This window comes from Mus caroli, chromosome 5 (genome assembly GCF_900094665.2).
Source record: "Mus caroli chromosome 5, CAROLI_EIJ_v1.1, whole genome shotgun sequence".
NCBI classification, from domain to species: domain Eukaryota; kingdom Metazoa; phylum Chordata; class Mammalia; order Rodentia; family Muridae; genus Mus; species Mus caroli.
This window is the reverse complement of record NC_034574.1, coordinates 120488172-120509693: the sequence shown is the minus strand read 5'-3', so window position 1 is coordinate 120509693 and position 21522 is coordinate 120488172. Positions and strand designations below refer to the sequence as shown.

The window sequence follows — 21522 nt, the reverse complement described above, 5'->3', positions numbered from 1 at the left end:
ATGTTGTTCCACCTATAGGGTTGCAGATCCCTTTAGCTCCTTGGGTACTTTCTCTAGCTCCTCCATTGGGGACCTGTGATCCATCCAATAGCTGACTGTGAGCATCCACTTATGTGTTTGCTAGGCCCCAAGGTCTCATTCTTAATTGCTTACTCATCCCCGGCCTCTGCCTTCCATGGAGCTGTAAAACTGAGTAAAGCAGGAGCTAGATAACTCCTAAAACAGAACACGTGTTGTCCTGTTTCAGAAAGACTGCAAGTAGCTATCCTAGAACGCGTTGTGTGGCAGGAAGGTGAGAGCACAGCTCAGACTACAGCTGGTCTGAGGAGAGAAGTGTGGCCTAGAGTGGAGGCAGTGCCTTGGACTGAAGGTTGCACTCAGATTGGGAGGCTGGCTATAGGAAGTGCTAGAGGGTTATTTGTGTGTAACAGGGAAAGTGAGCCCTGGTTCTTGGTACAAAACTGCTCCTTGAGAAGCTGAAACTGAAGTCAGCAGAGCGAAGCAGCACGAATGTAGGACTGACTGGCCAGTGTTATATGGTGTCTGTAAGGCTGGCCATTTTGGAGAGGACACACTCTCAACTGTGTCAGAAGTAGCAGTGATCTTAGTATTTAGAGATTGAGGCAGGAAGGTTGCCACATCACATATTCTGGGCTACAGAGCAAGACTGTGGGCCATGCAAGTAAAATGTAAACAAAGGAAGTAGTTGCTGCTTGAGAGTTCTGCAGTTCTCAGAGGTGTTCATCAAACTCTCAAGACCAGACTCCTGGCCTTGGCCTCTGTTCCACTAGCACATGTTACCTCTGTCATTTAAGCCCAGGTGTGGTGGTTTGCATGAAGTGGCCCTCATTAGCCTCATATCTTTGGATACTTGGTCCCTAGTTGGTGACTGGAGGAAGTATGGGGTAGGCATTTTATCTTAAATTTTAACTGCTGCTCTAGTCAGCAGTCTGACTTGCCATGATGAACTTGAACTGTGAGCCCAAAATAAACCCACCCTTCTCTAAGTGGCCTTGGTCATGGCATCTCTCACAATAATGGAAAAGTAAGCTACATCCTGGGCCATAGCAGTACATAAGGTGTACCTGTGACTGTGCGTCCCTACCTTGAGCGGTTTGAGCTTTATGATGTACACTGGGTTCTTTTTTTTTTAAGATCTATTTATTTATTTTATATATAAGTACACTGTAGCTGTACTGCTGGTTGTGAGCCACCATGTGGTTGCTGGGATTTGAACTCAGGATCTTTGGAAGAGCAGTCAGTGCTCTTAACCGCTGAGCCATCTCTCCAGCCCCCAGTACACTGGGTTCTTTAGACTTTCCACTCACAGCCCCTTTTCATCTGAGAACTTAAGTGACTCTGAGATAGAAAGTAAATATCCAAATAAATAGTAACTGACATCAACCAAGTCACATTTATTTTAAAACAGTTCTTTTACCATTTATTAAAGGTGAAATCCAGTTTGTGTAGTAATGAGATGCATGTTTTTAAAACTTGATAACAGTCCAAAGACAGTAACTCCATCTTTGAAAGCTGAAGTGTGATGGGTGGTAGGGAAATAGCCTAATGGCTCTTTGAAATTAAGCCATTATGCTTCTATAAGAACAGAAAAACATTCTCTCAGCTCATAGCATGTTGGCCTCAAATGAAGCCAGGGTGTGCCAGGCAGCATTTGTTGGCGTCATGAAGCATGTCACTGTGTGAAGTGTAAAGTGCAGGTGGTACTTGTACAGGGTCAGGACTGCCAGGAACATCTTGGGTCCACTGCACATTTGATTCTGAATTAAGTTTTGATCCTTGTGCACTCAGAAACCTGTCACTGTTGCCAGGTTTTACACACATACAGTTGGAGAAGCTTTAGTTGTGTGCACGTCGTGACTGTCACAGCCCAGCTGCTCAGGGAACAGATAGGGCAGTGTGTCTTAGAATCATTGCTCTCCAATAGATACTAGATCAGTGATTCGCACTCCTAACAGATCCACTGGATGGATCCCGTGAGGATCACTGAGTGGGTGCAGTGCGCACACTTCACTGTGTGCTATTGTCTCCAGTGTCTCTACACTTAAAATCCTGGGAAGAGACCCTAGAGAAACTTGACAGCCACTTTGGGTGTGGTCAGTGACTGGCTCTGTCATGGTTTTGTTTTCTGTTTATGGGTTTTTGTTATATTTTTGAGACAGAGTCTCAGTGAAGCTCAGGCTGGCCTCTGATTCACTAGTTGAAGATGACTTTGAACTCCTGATACTCCTGCCTCTGCCCAAGTCCTGTCCTCCCACCATTCTCGGCTATTTATTTATTTATTTATTTATTTTGACTGGGTGTTTTTCTGTGTAGCCCATGCTGTCATCAAACTCACTAAGTATCTCAGATGCTTCTTCAAACCCCTAATAGCCTGACTGCTGCTTTGAGAAGTGTGTGTCACCATGCTAGATCTCCAGTGGTTTGTTTTTGGTTTTTTTGTTTGTTTGTTGGTTGGTTGGTTGGTTTGGTTTGGTTTGGTTTGGTTTGGTTTGGTTTGGTTTTTTGAGTTCTGTTCTTGCTCTGTAACCAAGCTGGCATCAAACTCATTGTGATCCTTCTGCTTTTGCTTCTGGAATGCTGGAAGTTTGGGTGTCTGTACCCCACCCATTTGTCTCTCTTAAAGGGCTTGCTTTGGTTGTTTGGGCTGTTTGTACAGTGGCCTGCACATCAGATGTGGGGGTGGTGTTCTTAGATGTGGCGGTGCCTTTGTGACTGCATAGAAAAGTGGTGGTATTTTTTAGGAGATTCTCAGTCACAAGAATGTGTAAGTGTGTTGGGGTGTGTGTGTGTGCATAAATTCCCTCTCATTCACACATTTGTTTGTTTTGTTTTTGAGATAGTGTCTATCTGTGTAGCCCTGGCTGGCCTGGAACTCAATATGTAGATCAGTTTGGCCTGGAACTGACAGAGATTTACCTGCCTCTGCCTCTTTTATACATTTTGTATATGTGTGTGTGTGGGTCTGTGCGCGAGTGTGTGTTCATGGCTATGGTGTACATGTTGAGGTTGGAACAACCTGCAAGAGTGAGTTCTCTCCGATCATTCAGATTCTGGGGATGGAGTTTGGGTTTTCAAGCTTGTTGAGGTTGCCTTTACCTGGTGAGCCATCTTATCATGTTGGCCTAGAATATTTTATTTTTAATAGGAAGAAAAAGCTAAAAAGAAGGGTACATCCTATTTTTTTTCAGCTTTTCTGTAACTTTGAAATATTTAAATAAAAAGTAGGGTGCAGTCCCTCTGGTGATGAACCTTAGTGCACTCTGTTCATTCATCTGTAAAAATGCTATTCACCCACAGCACTAGAGTTAGGTTCATGTGGGTGCTGAGAGCACCACGGGATGTGAAGGATGCTCACACATCCAGTGAGCTGACACAGGGGCTGCAGGGCAGGGCAGTGGTGGCTTCACAACTCTGAATATACAAGAGATGGTTGGCCACACTTAGGTTCAGTTTGTGGTGTGTAAATGATATCTTCAGTAAGTAGCTGGGATCCTTTGGAGGCACTTGCTCTCTGCTGCCTCAAGACTGCTCCTTGAAGGAGATTTCAAGGCCTCCTTGTTCTTAACATGTCTGCTGCTTTGCAGGAGAAGCCAAATGGCTGGAAGGTGCTTTGTCTATGTTTTCTGCATAGGGTCAGTTCTTGCTGGCCTTTCCCTGTAAGAGCAGTGTGCTGCTGTCTTTAAAGCACTTCTGCTTTTCTGGCTGGTCCTGCCTCTTGACTCTGGATTTAGCCCCAGAGTGGCTTTCTTATATGGGAGGTGGGCCTGACTGTGGGTGAACAGGAATACCAGGTCAGTTCACAGTGTGTGTAGACATTGTAAAGTCACTCTCAAATGTGGTTTGGTTTAAGGCAGAATTCATCTGCCCTTTATTTTTCACAGTGCTTACAAATTGCCAAAGGTCATTGTCATTCTTGATTGCTGATTATTCAAAAAAGTAAGCTAAGTGCTAGGTGCTTGTATATATTCCATTGCTTGGAAGGTGGGGCAGGGCATCCAGAGTTTGAAGCCAGCCTCAGCTACATAGGAAGTTGGAGCCCCGCTTGGGTTACTCAAGACCTTAAACCAACAAGCACTGAAAACAAAATTAAAAATAGCTGAAAGAGGAAGAAGCTACCGTGCAGACAGTGCTGCCACTCTCGTTTGGTTTAGTTTACAGTCTGACTTCTCTGTAGCCGGCAGGCATTCTTTGCTTCAGCAGAGATTCTGAGTGCTAGGATTATTCTGAACATTGGTCAGGACTTTAGGATGGTGTTTGTCCCAGTGGAGAGAGGTTGTGTTCCTTGGTATCTGATAGCTTTCCCCTGTTTAAACACATATCCCTTTTGCCCTGCTGGCCTCTCCTCTCCCTTTGGCTCTGGTACTTTTGGAGGGCGTTGGCCAGGGCATATGAAGAGTTTGATCAGTCTTGGCAGGGCATGTGGTGATGTCATGGGACTGGTACATGGGGAAGCTGTGGCTTTTTGCCAAGGGCAGAGAGAGGCATGTGACAGCTCAGTTTGCTGGCCTGTGGCTACTGAAGCCCTGGGAGTAGGCCTCTGTTTATGAAGCAGCTGTGGCTGGTAACCCTTGGACAGTGAAGTCAGTTGACCACCAAGTTCACAAAGGGACATAAAGACTTTAAAAAACGTTTGTATGTCAGGTCAACTGAATAAGTATTCTCTTACTGTTTTGGGGATGAGCTGTTTCTATGAATGTGGGAAGATATGTATGGTCCTGCTATGTGTAATGGGAAGGGCCTGGGACATTTCAGTTAGTAGCTGTAATGTTTCCTGTAACATGCTGGACATTGTGGTGCATATGTGTAGTTGTAGCTGCTCCACAGGCTGAAGCAGGGGATCATACAAGCTCAGGAGTTTGAGACCAACCTAGGCAACTGATCCCATGTCCAAAGTGGTGTGCTTTTGTTTTTCCTTCTTGTGTAAAGTGGCCTCTTTTCTCTAAGGGTTGTTAAAACAGTGACATATCTATGTGTATATGGTGTTTATACATACAATGTATGAAGTGTATAAATAAAGAATAAAGTATATGTGTGTGTACATTGAGTTTTATTTTCTCTATTTCTTGCTCATATTTTTTCTTTCTTTTGGCCTGTCTCCACTGGTCATGGACATTGATATCCACCATTGGGTAACATTTAAAGACATTGTGCCCCAGCTGTAAGAAACTAAATATAAACTGTTCTGTAGTGATGTCCACCTTTAGAGTGGAGTCTTTGTTCAGAACTGACATGTAGGGCAACAAAATGCTTGTGGTTTGTTGGTCATTTTTGGGGCTGGAAATGGAGTTTAGTGGTAAAGGAGTTGTCTTAACATTGCAAGGACCTGTGTTCAATCCCTAACCCTGAAAAAGAAAAGAACAAACCAACAACTTGGATTTTTCAATTTGCTGAGATTGTAACCCTCTAACATGAGGCTGGTGAAGTATGTGTCTGTGTGCTCAGGATCCGTCTTTGGCTGTGGGTTTGCTCAAGAAAATTTGTGAAATGAAACTGTCCAGAATCATGCTGAGTTGGACTAGGCCCATTCTCATGTTCATGGTAGATAGAAACAGTACAGGAAGAAGCAAGGTTGGGATCGCAGAAGGCTTGCATGGGGGCTGAAGGGGAGAGTCAACTTGGGACTTATTTTAAGCATTTCTTCAATGTGCTGATGAGATCCTCTGTGCAGCTCAGCCAGGATTCAGCTCATGATTCCCCTGCTTTTGTCTCTTAAATGCTGGGATTATAGGTATGCCCCACTGGATAACCTTTCTAATCTAAAGCTAGCTCATGCTTCTCTTACTGTGCTTACAGCTTAGTTGTAAGCTTAGCAAAAACTGGTGCTTGGGCCCCATGCAGGAGTGGTGCCTTGCCGCTGAGCTAGCCTTACTATGCATGGGGCAAGAGCCTGCCAAGCAGGCTCTCATAGCACTTTGTGTTAAGTTTAGTGAGTTCTGGAGCTCAGTGTACTATGTATGCTCCCTCTGTGGGCCTGGACTGGGCAGCTGTGGGTTCTGGACCCTGTTTCAGGTGGCTTCATGGTGGTCAGCTTACTTGGAGCACTAGGACTTGCATTTGGAGAGGCCTCCAGCTGCTGGAGGGATTGAGTGTGAGATGGCTTTTGTCAGGAGACTTGCTGAATCTGTAAACAGCACTTTGACTGTGTCCTTCTTGAGATCCTGTGTATCTGCTTTCAATTTGTAGATGATCAGGTGCCAGGTAGGTATGGTAACAGGGCATATAGCTGCTGTGGGTGGTTGGGAGGTCATTACATATGAGCTTGTCATGTTTAAAGAGGAAACGGAAGGTGTAGAAGATCACATTTTCTTATGCGTTTCTCTTCTCTCTTACTTTAGGTTAAAGATCGAGGTCCAGAAGCCACTCGGAGATTTTTCAATTGGTTTTACTGGAGCATTAATTTGGGAGCAATCCTGTCATTAGGAGGTATTGCCTATATTCAGCAGAACGTGAGCTTTCTCACAGGCTACCTGATTCCCACAGTCTGTGTGGCCATTGCTTTCCTGGTCTTCCTCTGTGGCCAGAGTGTCTTCATCACCAAGCCTCCTGATGGCAGTGCCTTCACTGACATGTTCAGGATTCTGACCTACAGCTGCTGCTCCCAGAGAGGAGGGCAGCGGAGAAGTGGGTGAGTGACACAACTCCTTGCTCCCCGCAGAGAAAGTCCCAGCTGAGGGCTGGGCTGTGTGGTTTGTGTCTGGTCTTCCAGCCAGCTTTATTTAGGAAGTGTGTGATATAAACCCCTCCATTAGGATAGCAGAGCCCTGAGTTCAATACTCTGCCCAACTCCTTCACTGCCAACATGGGTGAGGGTGCCTTGCTGCTGGGTAGCAGATTTGAAGGTAGGGATCTGCAGAAGATATCATGGAGACATTGTGTGCTTTAGGCACAGAAGTATGTTAATGAGAACTTAGGCTGTTATGTATGTTGTAGCTTCTTGTCTCAAAAGGAAGCTGTTGTCTCCCACATTGGTCAAAACAGTTTCCCTAGTCCAGGGCCACGCCATCTACTTTGTATTAGAGGAACACATAGCTTGAGATGCTCTTGGCAACCCATCTACCCTTACTTAAATGGGGCTTGCATAGCCTTAGTGCTGAAGGTCCCAAGCGTGGAACTTTCAGAAATAGCCATTTTCTGAGCTCTGCCCCCTTTTCTACTGGTGGTGATCCATGGTGCCCAACGTAAATTAATGAAGTCCAGAAGTCATCCTACGAAGGACTTAGATGCTTCTGTGTTTTTTACGGGCTGCTATTTATAGTTACTTGACTGTAGTTGTGATGTAAGAGAGATTGTAGTATTGTAGCCACCAGAGCAGTCAAGGAATAGAAAACCAAGGTCCAGGGACCTTGGTGGTCAGCTCCCTCCCTGTGATTTGCTGAACCTAAGGATTCTCAGTAGTTACTGAGTTCCTTGTCCATAGGGCTTCCCATGGGATGGCCATGCTTGCAAAAGTATTCTGCAGGGCAATGTGCACACCTCCTCGTGTGCTTGTTTGTGCCGGACATTGGCGTACCGGAAGCCATTTGTGGCAGATCTAAAGCTACACACTGTGACTCCTGTGGCTCTGCTGATGGCACATGAGTCCCTTGGGTGAAATCTGACTGTCCCAACTTCCTTCATGGACCTGCTGGGAAGGCTGTGTGCTCTGTCAGCTTTTAGACCCTGTCTAGAAGGGAACTAACACTTGAGGAACTTGCAAAGCTGGACACCACCCAGTTCCAGCACACCCTGGTTTTTTGCCAGGACTTTCCTTTGTCAGACAGAAGCTTTGTCATGGGCCTTACTTGTTTCTAACCTAGATTGATTGCTGTGGGGACAGGACAGCCTTTAGCAGACATCCCTGATGAGAGCCTTCCAGCCAGGGACCAGCATTGCTCCAGAGCGTGTGGGGTTTCGGTGCACACATGGCACAGAAATAGTGAGCCTGAGCAGCCTGCCTTCCTCTGAGCTTCAGCTCTAGAAGGCTCTGGGACAAAACTAAGCAATTAACTGGCTGTGGGCCCTGGCTGTTTGGAGACTAATATTAGTGTCTGACTTTGATGTCTGCCTAGGAGAGCTGGACTGCTCTCAGGATTATTGTGAGACCTCAGAGCAGTGAGGTGTGCAGGGCCCTCAGCAACCTAGTACCTGATGAGGCCTGTCACTGTGCCTCTACTGGGGATGCCTGGAGCAGGATTGAAGAGCCCCGAAGTGCCACACACACGTTTCCCATGGGTCTGACTCTTGGCCCAGTCCCTGTGTGTCTACTCTGTGGATGTGCTTGGAGGGAGATGTGGTACTGATTTTAGATGAGACCTGATGCTCTGTGTTCACATCCTCTTGTCCTCACACTACATTAGAGCAGGCCTAGGGGCTCTTTCTTTTTTCAGTAACTTCAAGTGGAGTCTGTGACAAGTGTACCTAGCCTTTCAGAGCCTGAACACATAGGCATGTGGACATATAGGTAAAGGGAAACTGAGTTACAGCCTTCATTGGAGGAGCAGTATGCTCTTGTCTGTGACTGTGAGGCACACCTTATGTCACAACATAGAGTACTAACTGTGCAGGTGGACTAGAAACTTCTTTTTTTCTGAGACAAAGTCTCAAGTAGCCCAGACTGCTCTGCACTTTCTTCAGATCTATAAGTGATTCTCCTGCATCAACCTCCTTAGCAGTGGAGTTACACATGTGCCACGTCACCTGCTGATTGGGAGGCTTTAATACAGTGGTTCTCAACCTTTCTCAGGCTGCCACTCTATAATACAGTTCCTCATGTTGTGGTGACCCCCAGCCATAACATTATTTTCATTGCTACTTTATAATTTTGCTACTGTTATGAATTTTTTTTGGGGGGGGGAGGAGTTTCGAGACAGGGTTTCTCTGTATAGCCCTGGCTGTCCTGGAACTCACTCTGTAGACCAGGCTGTCCTGGAACTCAGAAATCCGCCTGCCTCTGCCTCCCGAGTGCTGGGATTAAAGGCATGCACCACCACTCCCAGCACTGTTAGGAATTTTAATATGAATATCTGATATGTGACCCCTATGAAAGGGTCATTCAATCCCCAAGGGGGTCCAGACCCACAGGTTGAGGACCACTGCTTTAGACACACCCTAGTTCATTAGCTTTAAAGTAACTTGATACACAACACTGAGAGCTGTGGTACTAGAGAATTTGGTTCTTGGCATCAGTGTGTTTCAGAGACATTAGTTCAGAGACATACCATGTACTCATCATTTGTAGTGTCTGTATCAGGTACATGGGGACCTCAGATAAACAAGAATTTGAAGGAGTTAGGAATGTCCTCAAATGAAGAGAAATACATATAGGCACCTGTGACTAGGACTCACCTAGTCCCTGTGATACTGCACAGGCAGCAGGTATTTACATCAGAATTTGACTAAAATACTGAGTAAGTTATGGATTTTAGTTTTTCGATCTTCTCCAACTTGGAATATGCAGATTAAGAGCAAAAAATACGGGCAAGAGAGACAGCTCAGTGGTTAAGAGTACCTGCTGATTTTTTTTGAAAGGGCCTGGATTTGGTTCCCACCACCCACAGTCTTCCACAACTCTGGTTCCTGGGGCTCCATTGCCCTCTTCTGGACTCCAACAGCACCAGGCACATCTATAGTACACTTGGCATATATATGCAGGCAAGCTGGTTGTGTTGGCACATGCTCTTAATTATAGCAAAGAATGGTAGATCTCTGAGTTTGAGGCCAGCTTGATTTGTTGCAAGGACAGCCAGGGCTCCATAGTGAGGCCCTGTCTCCAAAGACAAAACATACATATACTCCAGTCATACATATAAAATAGGAAAAACATTCAAATAATTTAAAATGTGACAATAGGGCTGGTGAAATGGCTCAGTGGGTAAGAGCACCCGACTGCTCTTCCGAAGGTCCGAAGTTCAAATCCCAGCAACCACATGGTGGCTCACAACCACCCATAATGAGATCTGATGCCCTCTTCTGGTGTGTCTGAAGACAGCTATAGTGTACTTACATATAATAAATAAATAAATCTTTAAAAAAAAAAAATGTGACAATATAGGGAAATCAGGCTTAGGGTTATAAACTTGTATATATTCCAGAGTCTGGAGTTGGGAGGCTCTCAGTGGGGATAATTGTCTTATGTTGGTTTTGGTCATGCAGGGAATGGTGTGGTTTCCTACAGTTCCTGTTGGTATTGTGTAGCTGGGAAAGACTGTCGATGCCTGCAGGGCCTCACTCATTTTTTAAGAACTGCAGATGGAGAGGCAGGGATGTTCATTGTATTCCACAGCTATGAATGAGGTGTGCTTGTCCAGGCATGCACCTGTAAGCCAAGATGACCTCGCTTTAGTCCTGACCCCAACTCTTAGAGGCATTGAGATCTTGACACAGCTCTTGTCTAATCTGTGTCCTAACTTCCTCTGAAATGGGTCAGTAAGAGCCTTGCAGGACTTTCAGGCTTGTGATAAAGATGAATGGGTCAGTTCCCTTTCCCATCACCCTAGTGTAGTACCTACCCATCATGGGTCTGTACTTTAGATTGATCTTCATCCCAGAGGCAGATGTTGCTTTTCCAGCCATCAGAGCATCCTCTAGTCCCTTGAGTGTCTACCTGTTTCATAAACCAGTATAGTCACAAGAAAACTTGGGATTGCTCAGATTGCTGTCAGCTGGCCAGAAGTCCAGGTAACATTGCTGCTCTGGAGCTGCATGAGGTTGAGATGCCCCCCTTGTGGGTATAGCGGACACAGTTATCCTTTCCAAGGGTCCCATGGTCAGCCACAGGAGCTGTGCGTGCTGTGTACAGTTAGTCATAGAAGGACTAGAAGCAGGCAATGCAGAGAGCCTCTTTCCCACCCCAGTCGTGATTTGTTACCAGAGCATTGTCACTAGGGGTGGAAGTAAACTAATTCCTTCATTTTGTTTCCCAAAGTGAAGGCCTTGGAGTCTTTCAGCAATCTTCTAAACACAGTCTGTTTGATTCATGTAAGATGTCGCGTGGAGGGCCGTTCACAGAGGACAAAGTGGAAGACGTGAAAGCCCTGGTCAAGATTGTGCCCGTGTTCTTGGCTCTGATTCCTTACTGGACAGTGTATTTCCAAGTGAGTGCTGACCCAGCCTTGTGGCTGATGTTGCAGTGCAGGGCTCAGGGTTGTCCATCAGTTGCCATAGTTTTCAGTCATGGACTCAGGTTGGCTGCTTTGTGTTACAAAACCTTTCCCAAGAAGCAGCTGAGAATTGGTGGTGTGCTTCTGGTTTTCTGGACCCTCCAGCTTCTTTCTCATTTGGTTGCCTGGAAGCTTTTCTCAAAGAGACTGTATGGTGTGACTCAATAATTTCCATGTCTGATTCTGAGAGGAGTTGCCACACCTCAGCTACAGGAGGGAGGGTGTGTGCATAGACTTGGAGAGGCCCTGCTGGCTTACCTGCACCATCTGCTTGCTTTATCCAGATGCAGACCACATATGTTTTACAGAGTCTTCATTTGAAGATTCCAGAAATCTCAAGTATCACCACCACCCATCACACGGTAAGAGACCTAGAGGTGGCAGCTGCATCAGGTAGCTGTGACACTGTCACTAGAACTAGTTGCTGCTTAGTTACAGCCTGCTGAGATTGGATTGGCCAGTGCCACTAAACACTAGTACTGTCAGACTCAGCCCTCCCCCAGCTCCGAGCACACTTGTTGCCAGTCAGCATCTCTAGTTGAAGCATCATGCATTGTGGTAGGGGGAACTGCTGTACTGTAGCTAATGCCATGCTCTGTGCAGCTGCCTGCAGCTTGGCTCACCATGTTTGATGCGGTGCTCATCCTCCTGCTCATCCCACTGAAGGACAAGCTAGTGGACCCGGTGCTGAGGAGACATGGCCTGCTCCCATCCTCCCTGAAGAGGATTGCTGTGGGGATGTTCTTCGTCATGTGCTCTGCCTTTGCTGCAGGTGAGCCACCATGTCTCTGGCCCCCTCGTCTCCTCTCTCTCCCAGAGTGGCTTCTGCAACATGCAGAAGTTAGTGTATTGTTCTGAAGGCACTGGGTAGCTGGTGACTCTTCAAGTGTCATTTTCTTCTCGAGGACAAACCTTCATCCTAGGGCTGAATAGACTTGGCCCTGCGCAGGCCAACACTCAGTGTGGAGTGGGAATGAGAGGAGGAGATTCTGTGAAGGCATCTGACTTTCACAGTTGGTGAAGCCACCAGTGTCCCAGCATGGAGGAAAAGGGTTTGTGGGATTGTTCTAGGCTCCTGGGACACTCCCAGCAAAAGTCTTAACAGCTGAAGAGCTAGCTCCTCAGATCCCATGCCACAGTCCAGCATGGGACAGTGTCCTAAGACTCTCCTCTTTCCCTCATTCTTTCTGTTTGCTGATGAGGCTGGGGTCTGTGCGCCTTTTCAGGAGCATCAGGTGCTCTTAACTGCTGAGTCATCATCTCAGCCCCTCTTTCTTGTTTAATGTTGAAAGAATAGTAATGCCAAGGATTTGCCTGTCGTTACAGCTGTACCATGTTTATTATGCTTATGGAAGGGTTCCCACTCCCCTTTTATTACTTTAAAATTTTTATTTTGTATGCATGTGGGGGAGGAGGTGTGCAGACCACAGCACACGTGTGGAGATCAGAGGTCAGCTTGCCTGAGTTCTCCCCTTCCTCCATGTCAGTTATAGAGATAAAACCTAGGTCATCAGACGTGGTGGCAGCACCTTCCCCCTTTGATTGAACTGTCTCACTGGGCTAGAACTTTGATTTCTACTTGATCTGAAAGTCACTTGGGGCTTTTAGCATTTTGCTTTAGTACTTAGGTTTGTGTTTGTGGTTTTGTAGAGTTGGGGAAGATCCTGTGTTGGAGGCTTGGGGGTTTCTTGTTACTGTGGCATGGTGGTGCCAGCTTGGTACTGAAGGTTCCAGTGAACTGTCTCCCAGGTCCCCTTTCATGCTTCTGCTATGCTGCCCATCTCCTGGGCCTCAGCATTCTGTGCTTTATTTTGGTTCTGCCCACAGCCTCGAATTTATTTTCTTGAACTGAGGCAAGTTTTTGAGCTTTGTCTAGAGACTTGGGCCCATTTATTTCAAGGACTGCACAATGGGTAATTCAGAATTTTCTTTTCGTTTATATGCCTGTGGCGGTGTCTTTGGGGACTTGGGTAACTTGGCAGTGGCAAGGCCACTAAGGAAGTATCTTATTCTCCTCCAGTGATCATTAGTTACACAGATCTCACGCATCCTCTCAGTTTTAAAAAGATGGGGTGCTGGAGAGATGGCTCAGTGGTTAAGGTCACTCACCTGCTGATCTTGCTGAGGTCCTAAGTTCAATTCCCAGCAACCACATGGTAGTTCCCAACCATCTATAATGGAGTATTCCTGTGTAAAATAATCAATCTTAAAAAGATGGACAGGATGAGTGGCCCAGAGACTTGAGGGCGAAACTGACCACAGTGAACATCTGTAAAATGCCCTGGTGAGGACGTCACCAGCTGGGTGACACGACTGGGTCTGCCTAGGAAGTTGTCATAGTCACCCTCCTTTCTGGATTGTTGATAAATTCCTGTAATACACTGCAGACTTAGATTAATGTCAGCTTTAAGTGCTACACTAACTTGATTCTTAATTTTAGGAATCCTGGAGAGTAAAAGGCTGGACCTGGTAAAGGAGAAGACCATTAACCAGACCATTGGTGGTGTGGTGTACCATGCTGCTGACTTGCCCATCTGGTGGCAGATCCCACAGTATGTGCTCATTGGCATCAGTGAGATATTTGCAAGTATAGCAGGTGAGACTGTGAATGCTGGTGGCATCTAGGCCTGTTTGTATTATACCCTGCACTGAGCAAGACCATGGTGCTTTGTGTGGGAGAGTGGGGGTGGGGGAATTGTCTCTTAAAGCATGTAAATAGTAGTCCTCAGGCTAAGGCTGCCCTTTCTTGTGCAAAACCAGTGTTCCTTAAGATATTTTCACAAGTCAAACACGACCCGCCCTGTGTGTCCCAAACTTTGCAGAGCACAGCTGTGCTGCTGGTGCAGGCTTACATACATACAGAGCTTGTTCTCATGGGCCTCTGTCATTAGTGATAACCTGCAGGGATAAGGCTTGGGGCAGGTTGTCTCTTGTAGCAGTGGGAAGAGAGGAGCTACCTCCTTCCTCCCAAACCCTGGCAGATTTCTGTGACTACTGACAAAGGGCTTTGCTTTAGCTTTGCCCCACCTGGTCACTGTGACTATAAGTTTATAGGTACTTGAACCGGTTATGCTGTGTTAGCTGTGAAGTAGGATCCTTATAGAGGCCTCTCTCTAACCCCATTCAAGTCTTGACTTTTAAAGATTGTTCATTTTATGTGTTGCCTGCATGTATACTGCATGCATACAAGCCTCCATGGAGGATAGAAGAGGGTATCAGATCCCTTAGAACTAGAGTTACACATGGTTGTGAGCCTCCATGAGGGTTCTGGGAATAGAACTCTGGTCCTTTGCAAGAGCATCCAGTGCTCTTAAACACTGAGCTCTCTCTCCAGCCCCCTGAGATTTTGAGAAAGGATTGAACACTGCAGCAATCCTCTGGCTACCGCCTGTTGAATGCTAGGATTTCAGGTGTGAGACACCATGTCTGTCTTGTGACAGAAATTACGAATATCTTACAAGTGAGAGTGCCACTTTTCCTTGATGTGTTTAAAGAGCTCTCATGAGGATGAGTGGCTTCTCCAACCACGTGTGTTTCCAAGGACAGTCCTCCTGATAGTGCTCACACCCCAGTGGGATCCATGTATACTGGGAAGCTGGCTCAGGGTGACTAAGGTGATCTTCTAAGAGTGACCTCCTTTTCTCTAGGTCTGGAATTTGCATACTCAGCTGCCCCCAAGTCCATGCAGAGTGCCATCATGGGACTCTTCTTCTTCTTCTCTGGCATTGGCTCCTTTGTGGGCTCAGGACTGTTGGCTCTGGTGTCTCTCAAGGCCATTGGGTGGATGAGCAGTCATACAGATTTTGGTGAGCTTTGATGTCTGGAGGGGTGGGAAACCAGAGTGCTTGCTGTGGGTTGTGTGAAGATTCAATCTGTCCCAAGAGGCCTCTGGCCCAACCCCTGCTGAATCTAGCTTAGCACTTCCTGAGAGCTGGGTGAGAAGTGAGACCTGCGTGTCAGCTCCTGTGTCAGCCTGCTCTTATGTTTTGGCTCCTGACTGTGTTGGGTTTCAGATTTTGGAAGGGTGGGTAGTGCTTTGTCAGTGAACACTGCTGCTCCTGGAGGAGGCTCCTGGTTGTTGATCTGGGCAGCTCTGCAGTGCTGTGTGTGATCAGGGGCTACAACATCCTCTGCCTTTTAGATGTTGTATGTTCCCTATGCAGAAGTCTGTACTGTGAGCATTTGCCCAGCTTGGTAGCATTTCATCCGCTTTCATTGCATAGCTTTGGGAAAGTCAGGAATTTTCTAGAAATTGTGGGATTCCTGGGGCCTTGAATTGGATTCCTTTGAATCTGGGGTAATGCTCAGAAGCCTGAAACCTCCTTCCCCAACCTCTCTGGGTGCCTATAACTGACTGTGTAGCTGTATGAGGCCAGGTGTCAAGCCAACCAGCTGTTCTGGAGCTTGCCTTTGCTCTCATTCCCCTAGGACAATGACATCCCTGGAGTAGAGTCAGCCTGCATGGTGCAGACTTTTCCAAATGGTCATCACAGGATTCTAGTTATTAGTGTAAAACATTTCCTATTATATATGCAAGTAATACAGGCATGTGTGGACGACAGCTTTCAGAAGTCATTTGTCTCCTTTTCCTGTGGGATCTGGGGATCAAACTCAGGCTTGCATGGCAAGTGTCTTTAATTGCTGAGCTATTCTACCAGTCCACAATCAGGGTCTCACTCTGTAGCCCAGGGTTGCCTTAAAGTGCAGGAGTGCCATTCCTACTTAGGAGACAGTTGTCAGAAGAGATTGCAACCTCATGAGGACTCTAGCTCACCTAGGGGACACTACATCAACCCTTATCACCTCATATGTGAGAGTGCTAGTTCTGGGATTGTAGGTGTGAGTGACCTCACTGGCTTAGGCTCTAGACACGTTCTTTGTGTGCAGAGTTGGCTGCTTTTGCTTATTCCCACTCCCAGCCTGCTCCCTACCTTAATTTACTAATTTAGTCTTAGTGTTTTTCAGGGAGATCAAAGACAGGGTTTTTCTCTATATATAGCTTTTGCTGTCCTGGAGCTCATTCTATAGACCAGGCTGGCCTTGAACTCACAAAGATCTGCCTGCCTCTGCCTCCCAAGTGCTGGGATAAAAGGCATGAGCCACCGCTGCCACCACCACCAGGTATAATTTAGTGTCTTTTTGTTCCCAGCTGTTTCTGATAGGCTGTACCTAAGCCTCTGCAGAGTTCCTTTGATTGCTGTATAGCCAGTGTGTGTTTAAGGTAGTGCTTTGCAGTGCCCTGCAGCTTCTCACTTTTTGTTAGGGACTGGGGTCAGCTGTGCAAAGGCCCTGGTGTAACCTGGTTTCTCTAGAAGGAACAGGAGCTCCAGGCCAGCACCCCTTCTTCCCACCCAGGTGCACAGCCCCCTTCCCTCCCCATTCCATGTCAGCATTCTTGCAGACTAGGAAGTGACCAGAGCTTATGTGGTGTCCCTGGTGGGCTAGGGGTTCCTCGTGAGGTTTCAGGGCTCCCTAGGCCTCCATTGCACACTTTCTTGTACCCTAGCCCCTTCCGACACTCGCCACTGTTCCCTATGTGGGAATAACACTCCTGCAGCCCAGTGCTGTCTAAGCCCACAGTCTCCATGCTGCTAGTACAGGTCAGTGCAGAATTCTGTCCTATCTCCTCTCTTTGAGCACCCTGCCCTGGCCAGGACACATTCTGTTCTTATAGAGTCACCATGGGACTCTCATTTCTTCTGAGAGGCTCCCTGTTGATCTGGAGTGTCATTCCCCCACAGAATTATATTGCAGTGTTTCTTAGGTGGTGGATACAAATTTGAATTTTTTGCATATTCCCAAATGAGACTAGACCTGGTAAGCTGTAGTGTGCTTTCTTCTCTGGGGGGCCAGTGGTATGTACATAACTACACAGTCCACTTGTCTTGCCAGCTTCACCACTGCACATAAGATTATACCACTGGTACCTTTTCACAGTTGCAGACAGGTTCTGGAAGATGGCTGTGTCACTGACCATGAGGGAGCAGGACAGCTGAGAACAGAGCAAGGGCAAAGCTGTTTTCCATTTCCTGACTGAATCAGTCTTTTGTCTGTGAAGTTCAGGATAACAGGACTCTTCCCCTTTGGGGCAGACTTAGAGGTTTTGTCCTTCTCTGTGGATCATGTGTCTGTGCTTGTTGGGACCCTGTGTTGTGCTTGCCCATGTTGCTTGATAGACATTTGATACTCAGAGCATCTGCTCAGGTAGTAAGGGGTGTTTAAAATAACCCAGCATAAAAGGACATTAGGAGGAACAAGTCTTACCTTCTCAGTAGAGACTGGAACATGCTTTTGAAGTGTCAGAAAGTGCAACAACCTCCAGCCACAGCATGAGCTGTGCGCCAGTTCCCTTTTGTATGCTGAGTCACCTGGAGTATAGCTGAGTGCTCCTCGGCAGCCCCTGGGAACTATGAATGAGACCTGTGGAGACTCATTATGGGGACAGGAGGCACCCTCAGTGCTCCTTTCATGCTGTGCCCAGCTGTCATCCTGCCACCGGCATGTATGTTGGTCCTGGATCTTTGGAGTAGTCCTGGAGCGGTGGTTTACAGAAGTGATAGTGTGAGGTAGGCAGCATTACAGCTAAAGCTGCTTTACACAGGCCCAAGTCCTCCCAGGTGCAGAGTCACAGTGGAGAGCACAGGCTGCGACCTTGCGACCTGGCTGTTGAGCTCCACAGTCTATGGCCCTGCCCTGCACCAGCCTCCTTCCTTTGGAGTTTGGGTGCTAGAAAAGCTGTGATACTACTTTTATGGTGAGACCAAGGTGTATTCATTCTAACAGGGAGGGAGAGCTGCCTGTATAGATATGCAAGACTTGAAAGATGTTAAGAAAAAGCACCTAGCTTACTCTAGTGCAGCTGTTCTCAACCTGTGGGGTGACCTTTAGGGTCACATATCAAGAGATTTACATTAGGATTCATAACAGCAAAATTACAGTTAAGGAGGTAGCAATGAAAATGATTTTATAGTTGGGGTTGCAGCATTAGGAAGGCTGAGAATCACCGCTTTGGTGGGACAATATCTCCTCATGCTACCTGTCATGTGGGAAGGCCCACACACTGGGGACCATGCTAGATACAGTCCCCTGCAGCATTGCTGAGAGGAATGTGGTGTGGTCAGAAGTGTCACTCAGTGCTAGGTGTAGGCAGTGATAGGAGAGCGCCTCAGAGAGAGGCAGGAAGCAGCACAGGAAGCTTCTCTCCTATTGTCTGTGTGAGGAGAAAGTGCAAGTCAGGAGCATTGCGAGAGGCCTGACGTGACACCCAACCTCACAAGCCTTCCTCCGGGTCAGAGCTAGGACTGGGACACCTGCCTTCTCACCTTCCTTCCACCGAGGATGGGAGAGCCCGGAGAGGCAGGTGGCTAGTGCCCATTGCCCTCTCAGGTGGCCAAGAGCCAGTGAGAAGGTGCCCTGTCTGTGGAGGACTCACCAGGAGGTGTCTGCTCGTTCCTAGGGAACATCAACAGCTGCCACCTGCATTACTACTTCTTCCTGCTGGCCGCCATCCAGGGAGCTACACTGCTGCTCTTCCTCATTGTGTCTGTGAAGTACGACCGCCAGCGAGCCAGGACAGATGGGGGGCCATCCAGCACGAGGACCTGATGCAGCCAGCCAACATGCTCACAGGTTCTGCAGACTCTTAAGGCCTCAGGGCTTGCTAACTACCAGGGCACTGCCAGCAAGCAGACTGAGGCTAGATTGTTGGTGTCCCAACTTCTGAACTTGCATGTTGTCTGGACTGGCTTCTCCCTCCCTGTGCCCGGATGATGGTGGTGAGTGCCTTACTATGGCCCGTCTCATGTGCACTGGGCCTGCCAGATGATGAGGATGTGGCTTCTCTCACTGAAGGTCTCTGCCAGTCCTGAGCCAGCCGTGCTCTCCTGGGCAGCCACTGTTCTGCTGCTGCCATCCTTATTCCTTACAAATATTGTTACTTCATCATAGCATCTCCTTTAAGATTAGCAAGCACTTCCTTCAAGGCATAGGAGGATTCTCTTTAGAGGTGAAAGTGTGGTTGATGTCAAGAGAGCCCTAGGAGCTGTGTCTACTCCATCATGGACTCTTGTCACAGGCCTGGCTGATGCCAAGGCCTTTGTGGGTCAGTCATGTAGACTCATCTGCTCAGAAAGTAGGTTTTGTTGACTGAGATAAAGAAGTTTTTATTAGACAAGGCTGGCCTCAAACTTGGGGCTGCCTCATGTCTGCTTCTCAAGTGCTGAGATCTCAGATGTCTGTCACTATGGTCAGCAGGACTTAGGTCATGAACAACTGATCTGCTTTAAGCACATGCATCCCTGGTGATTGAGGACACCATGTCCTCACTGAAACCAGACAGCAGCTGGCAGGAGATTGGCAGTTACACCAGGCAGATCTTTTCTGAGAACTTGACTTTGTGTAGCAGTAAGGATGGAGGCAGGCGGTGAGTGGGGAAAACATGGGAGCTGCTGGGCTATTGGCCCAGCTTTGTACCGTTACTGACATCTGGGGTTCTGAGTTTGTCAACTGAACTGGTGTGTGTTGCTGTGTTTTGTATAATTTTATAAAAGCTTTTCAGACGTGACACCAAGAGCTTCCTGATGGTTTCTCCATACTCTGCATCAGTTCAGCATCCCCTAAAGCTGCTGCCAGCTCAGCCTTGTATTCCTTTGGCCCAGTGTTAGAGCCACAGTGTTCAAGTCCACTTCTGCCAGAAACCTGACTCTGCCTCTCTCACACACCAGGAAGAAGGCTTCAGGATAAAAACCATCCACTGTGCCCCTTGTTCTTGGCTTTGGGGTAGGGTGGGGGGATAGTTCTGCAGAGGTTTGCCCGTATCTTAAAGAAGAAGCTGGGTGCTGAAGTCATTAATCTGTTGTCACGATGTAGGCTTTCCTGAGTTGGTGAGAAGGCCTAGCAGGTGAAGGTGCCTGTCCCCAAGCCTGAGACCTGCAGACATGATGGAGGGAAGGAACCTGTTGTCCTGAGTTGTCCTTTGCCCTCTACACACCATTATGATGTGCAACCTTCCACCCCAAGTAAAACATAATATTCTAAAAGTAGGTTTTCTTCACAGGAATTTCTGTATTTGCATGAGAGAGGGACCTCTGCCTCCCCTTAGTGTGCTGTGGACACACAGGGTGTGTGCTGGTCATAGGCATTTCTGCTTTGATAGCCCAGGGAGCACCCTAAGTGAGACAAGAATGGCAGCTGGGCAAGAGACCCTGGTGTGATGAAAAGGACCTGTGGGAACTGTCTCGAAGGTCCTGGGGCTGAGTGTGGCAAGAGCATCCATCATCCTCATGAGACTACATAGTGGGGTTGGCTTCAGTACCAGCCACGCTCAGTGAGTGGCACCTTCACCTGGAGAAATGCAGCAGCTATTGGTGGAAGTTCACTCTACTCATGTCTCCATGGCACCCACAGGGTGGTACCTGGTGCTGAGCAGACTGAATGGCTTTCTCTTGCCATGTCTTCCTTGTCTGTTGGGTTTCCTTTAGATGCCCACTTTTGAGAATGATCTTGCATGTTAGTCAAACCTGGGAAAGACTGGTGGGTACCAGATTCACCTCCAGTCTTCTGTGTCGGTGGGAGATCTACTTGTAGTTGGATATCGTGTGAGGGCTGACTGTGGTGGAGCTGGTGTTAGTCCTAAAGCCTACATTAGCATCTGAACAGACAGACCATAGGTAGTCACTTTGATCTACAGTTCTAGGCTGGCAGTTGAATAAAACACACAAAACTGAGCTGTGCTGTTTGGGGTGTTTCAAGCTGTGTATGCCCTGAGTTCTTGGCTGTGTTACCTCAACTGTTCTCTGTGGAGACAGACTAGCTTCTTCAAGGTTATGTGTGTCCTCATATCCTGAGGCAGAAGCTGAGATTGGTTTTTTTGTTTGTTTGTTTTGTTTTGTTTTTTTCTTCAAGATATGATTTCTCTGTGTAGCTATAGCTCTGGCTGTTCTGGAATATGTAGACCAGGCTGGCCTTGAACTTAGATCCACTTGCCTCTGCCTCCCAATTGCTGGAATTAAGGCATGCGCCATCACCGCCTGGCAACAGATCTTTATAAAACCAGCTTCTTCCAAGGTACTTGGTCCCTCAGGGTTGCAGTTGCTGGTACTTGAGTAGGTCATGGCCCTATGTCTGCTTTCAGTTTGCTAGAAAGCTCCACATATGCAGAGCTCCAGAGCACGTCATGTTATTCATGGTGATGCATCTGTGCTGTGGATGCTGGAAGCATCTTATGTGGATTCTCACAAAGAACAAATCACTTGTGGCGATTTTAGTGTTAAAATGGAATATCTTGTTCTTTGCAAATAGGGTATTTTAAAGGGAATAATACACATAGGTGTTGTGCTGAATAAAAACATCAAATATACAAAAG

At 47.2% G+C, this 21522-nt stretch overlaps 1 protein-coding gene across 1 annotated transcript in view; it reads left to right on the top strand.

Moving 5' to 3' along the window:
• Slc15a4 (solute carrier family 15 member 4) overlaps nucleotides 1-20884 on the top strand; it is a 23255-nt gene extending 2371 nt beyond the window's left edge. Inside the window, exons 2-8 of the mRNA XM_021163962.2 lie at nucleotides 6357-6646; nucleotides 10925-11093; nucleotides 11444-11521; nucleotides 11763-11931; nucleotides 13600-13755; nucleotides 14807-14965; nucleotides 18616-20884. Coding sequence (XP_021019621.1) covers nucleotides 6357-6646; nucleotides 10925-11093; nucleotides 11444-11521; nucleotides 11763-11931; nucleotides 13600-13755; nucleotides 14807-14965; nucleotides 18616-18764 — 1170 coding nt within the window. The 3' untranslated portion in view covers nucleotides 18765-20884. The remainder of the gene's footprint in view (nucleotides 1-6356; nucleotides 6647-10924; nucleotides 11094-11443; nucleotides 11522-11762; nucleotides 11932-13599; nucleotides 13756-14806; nucleotides 14966-18615) is intronic.
• The last annotated feature ends 638 nt before the right edge of the window (nucleotides 20885-21522 follow it).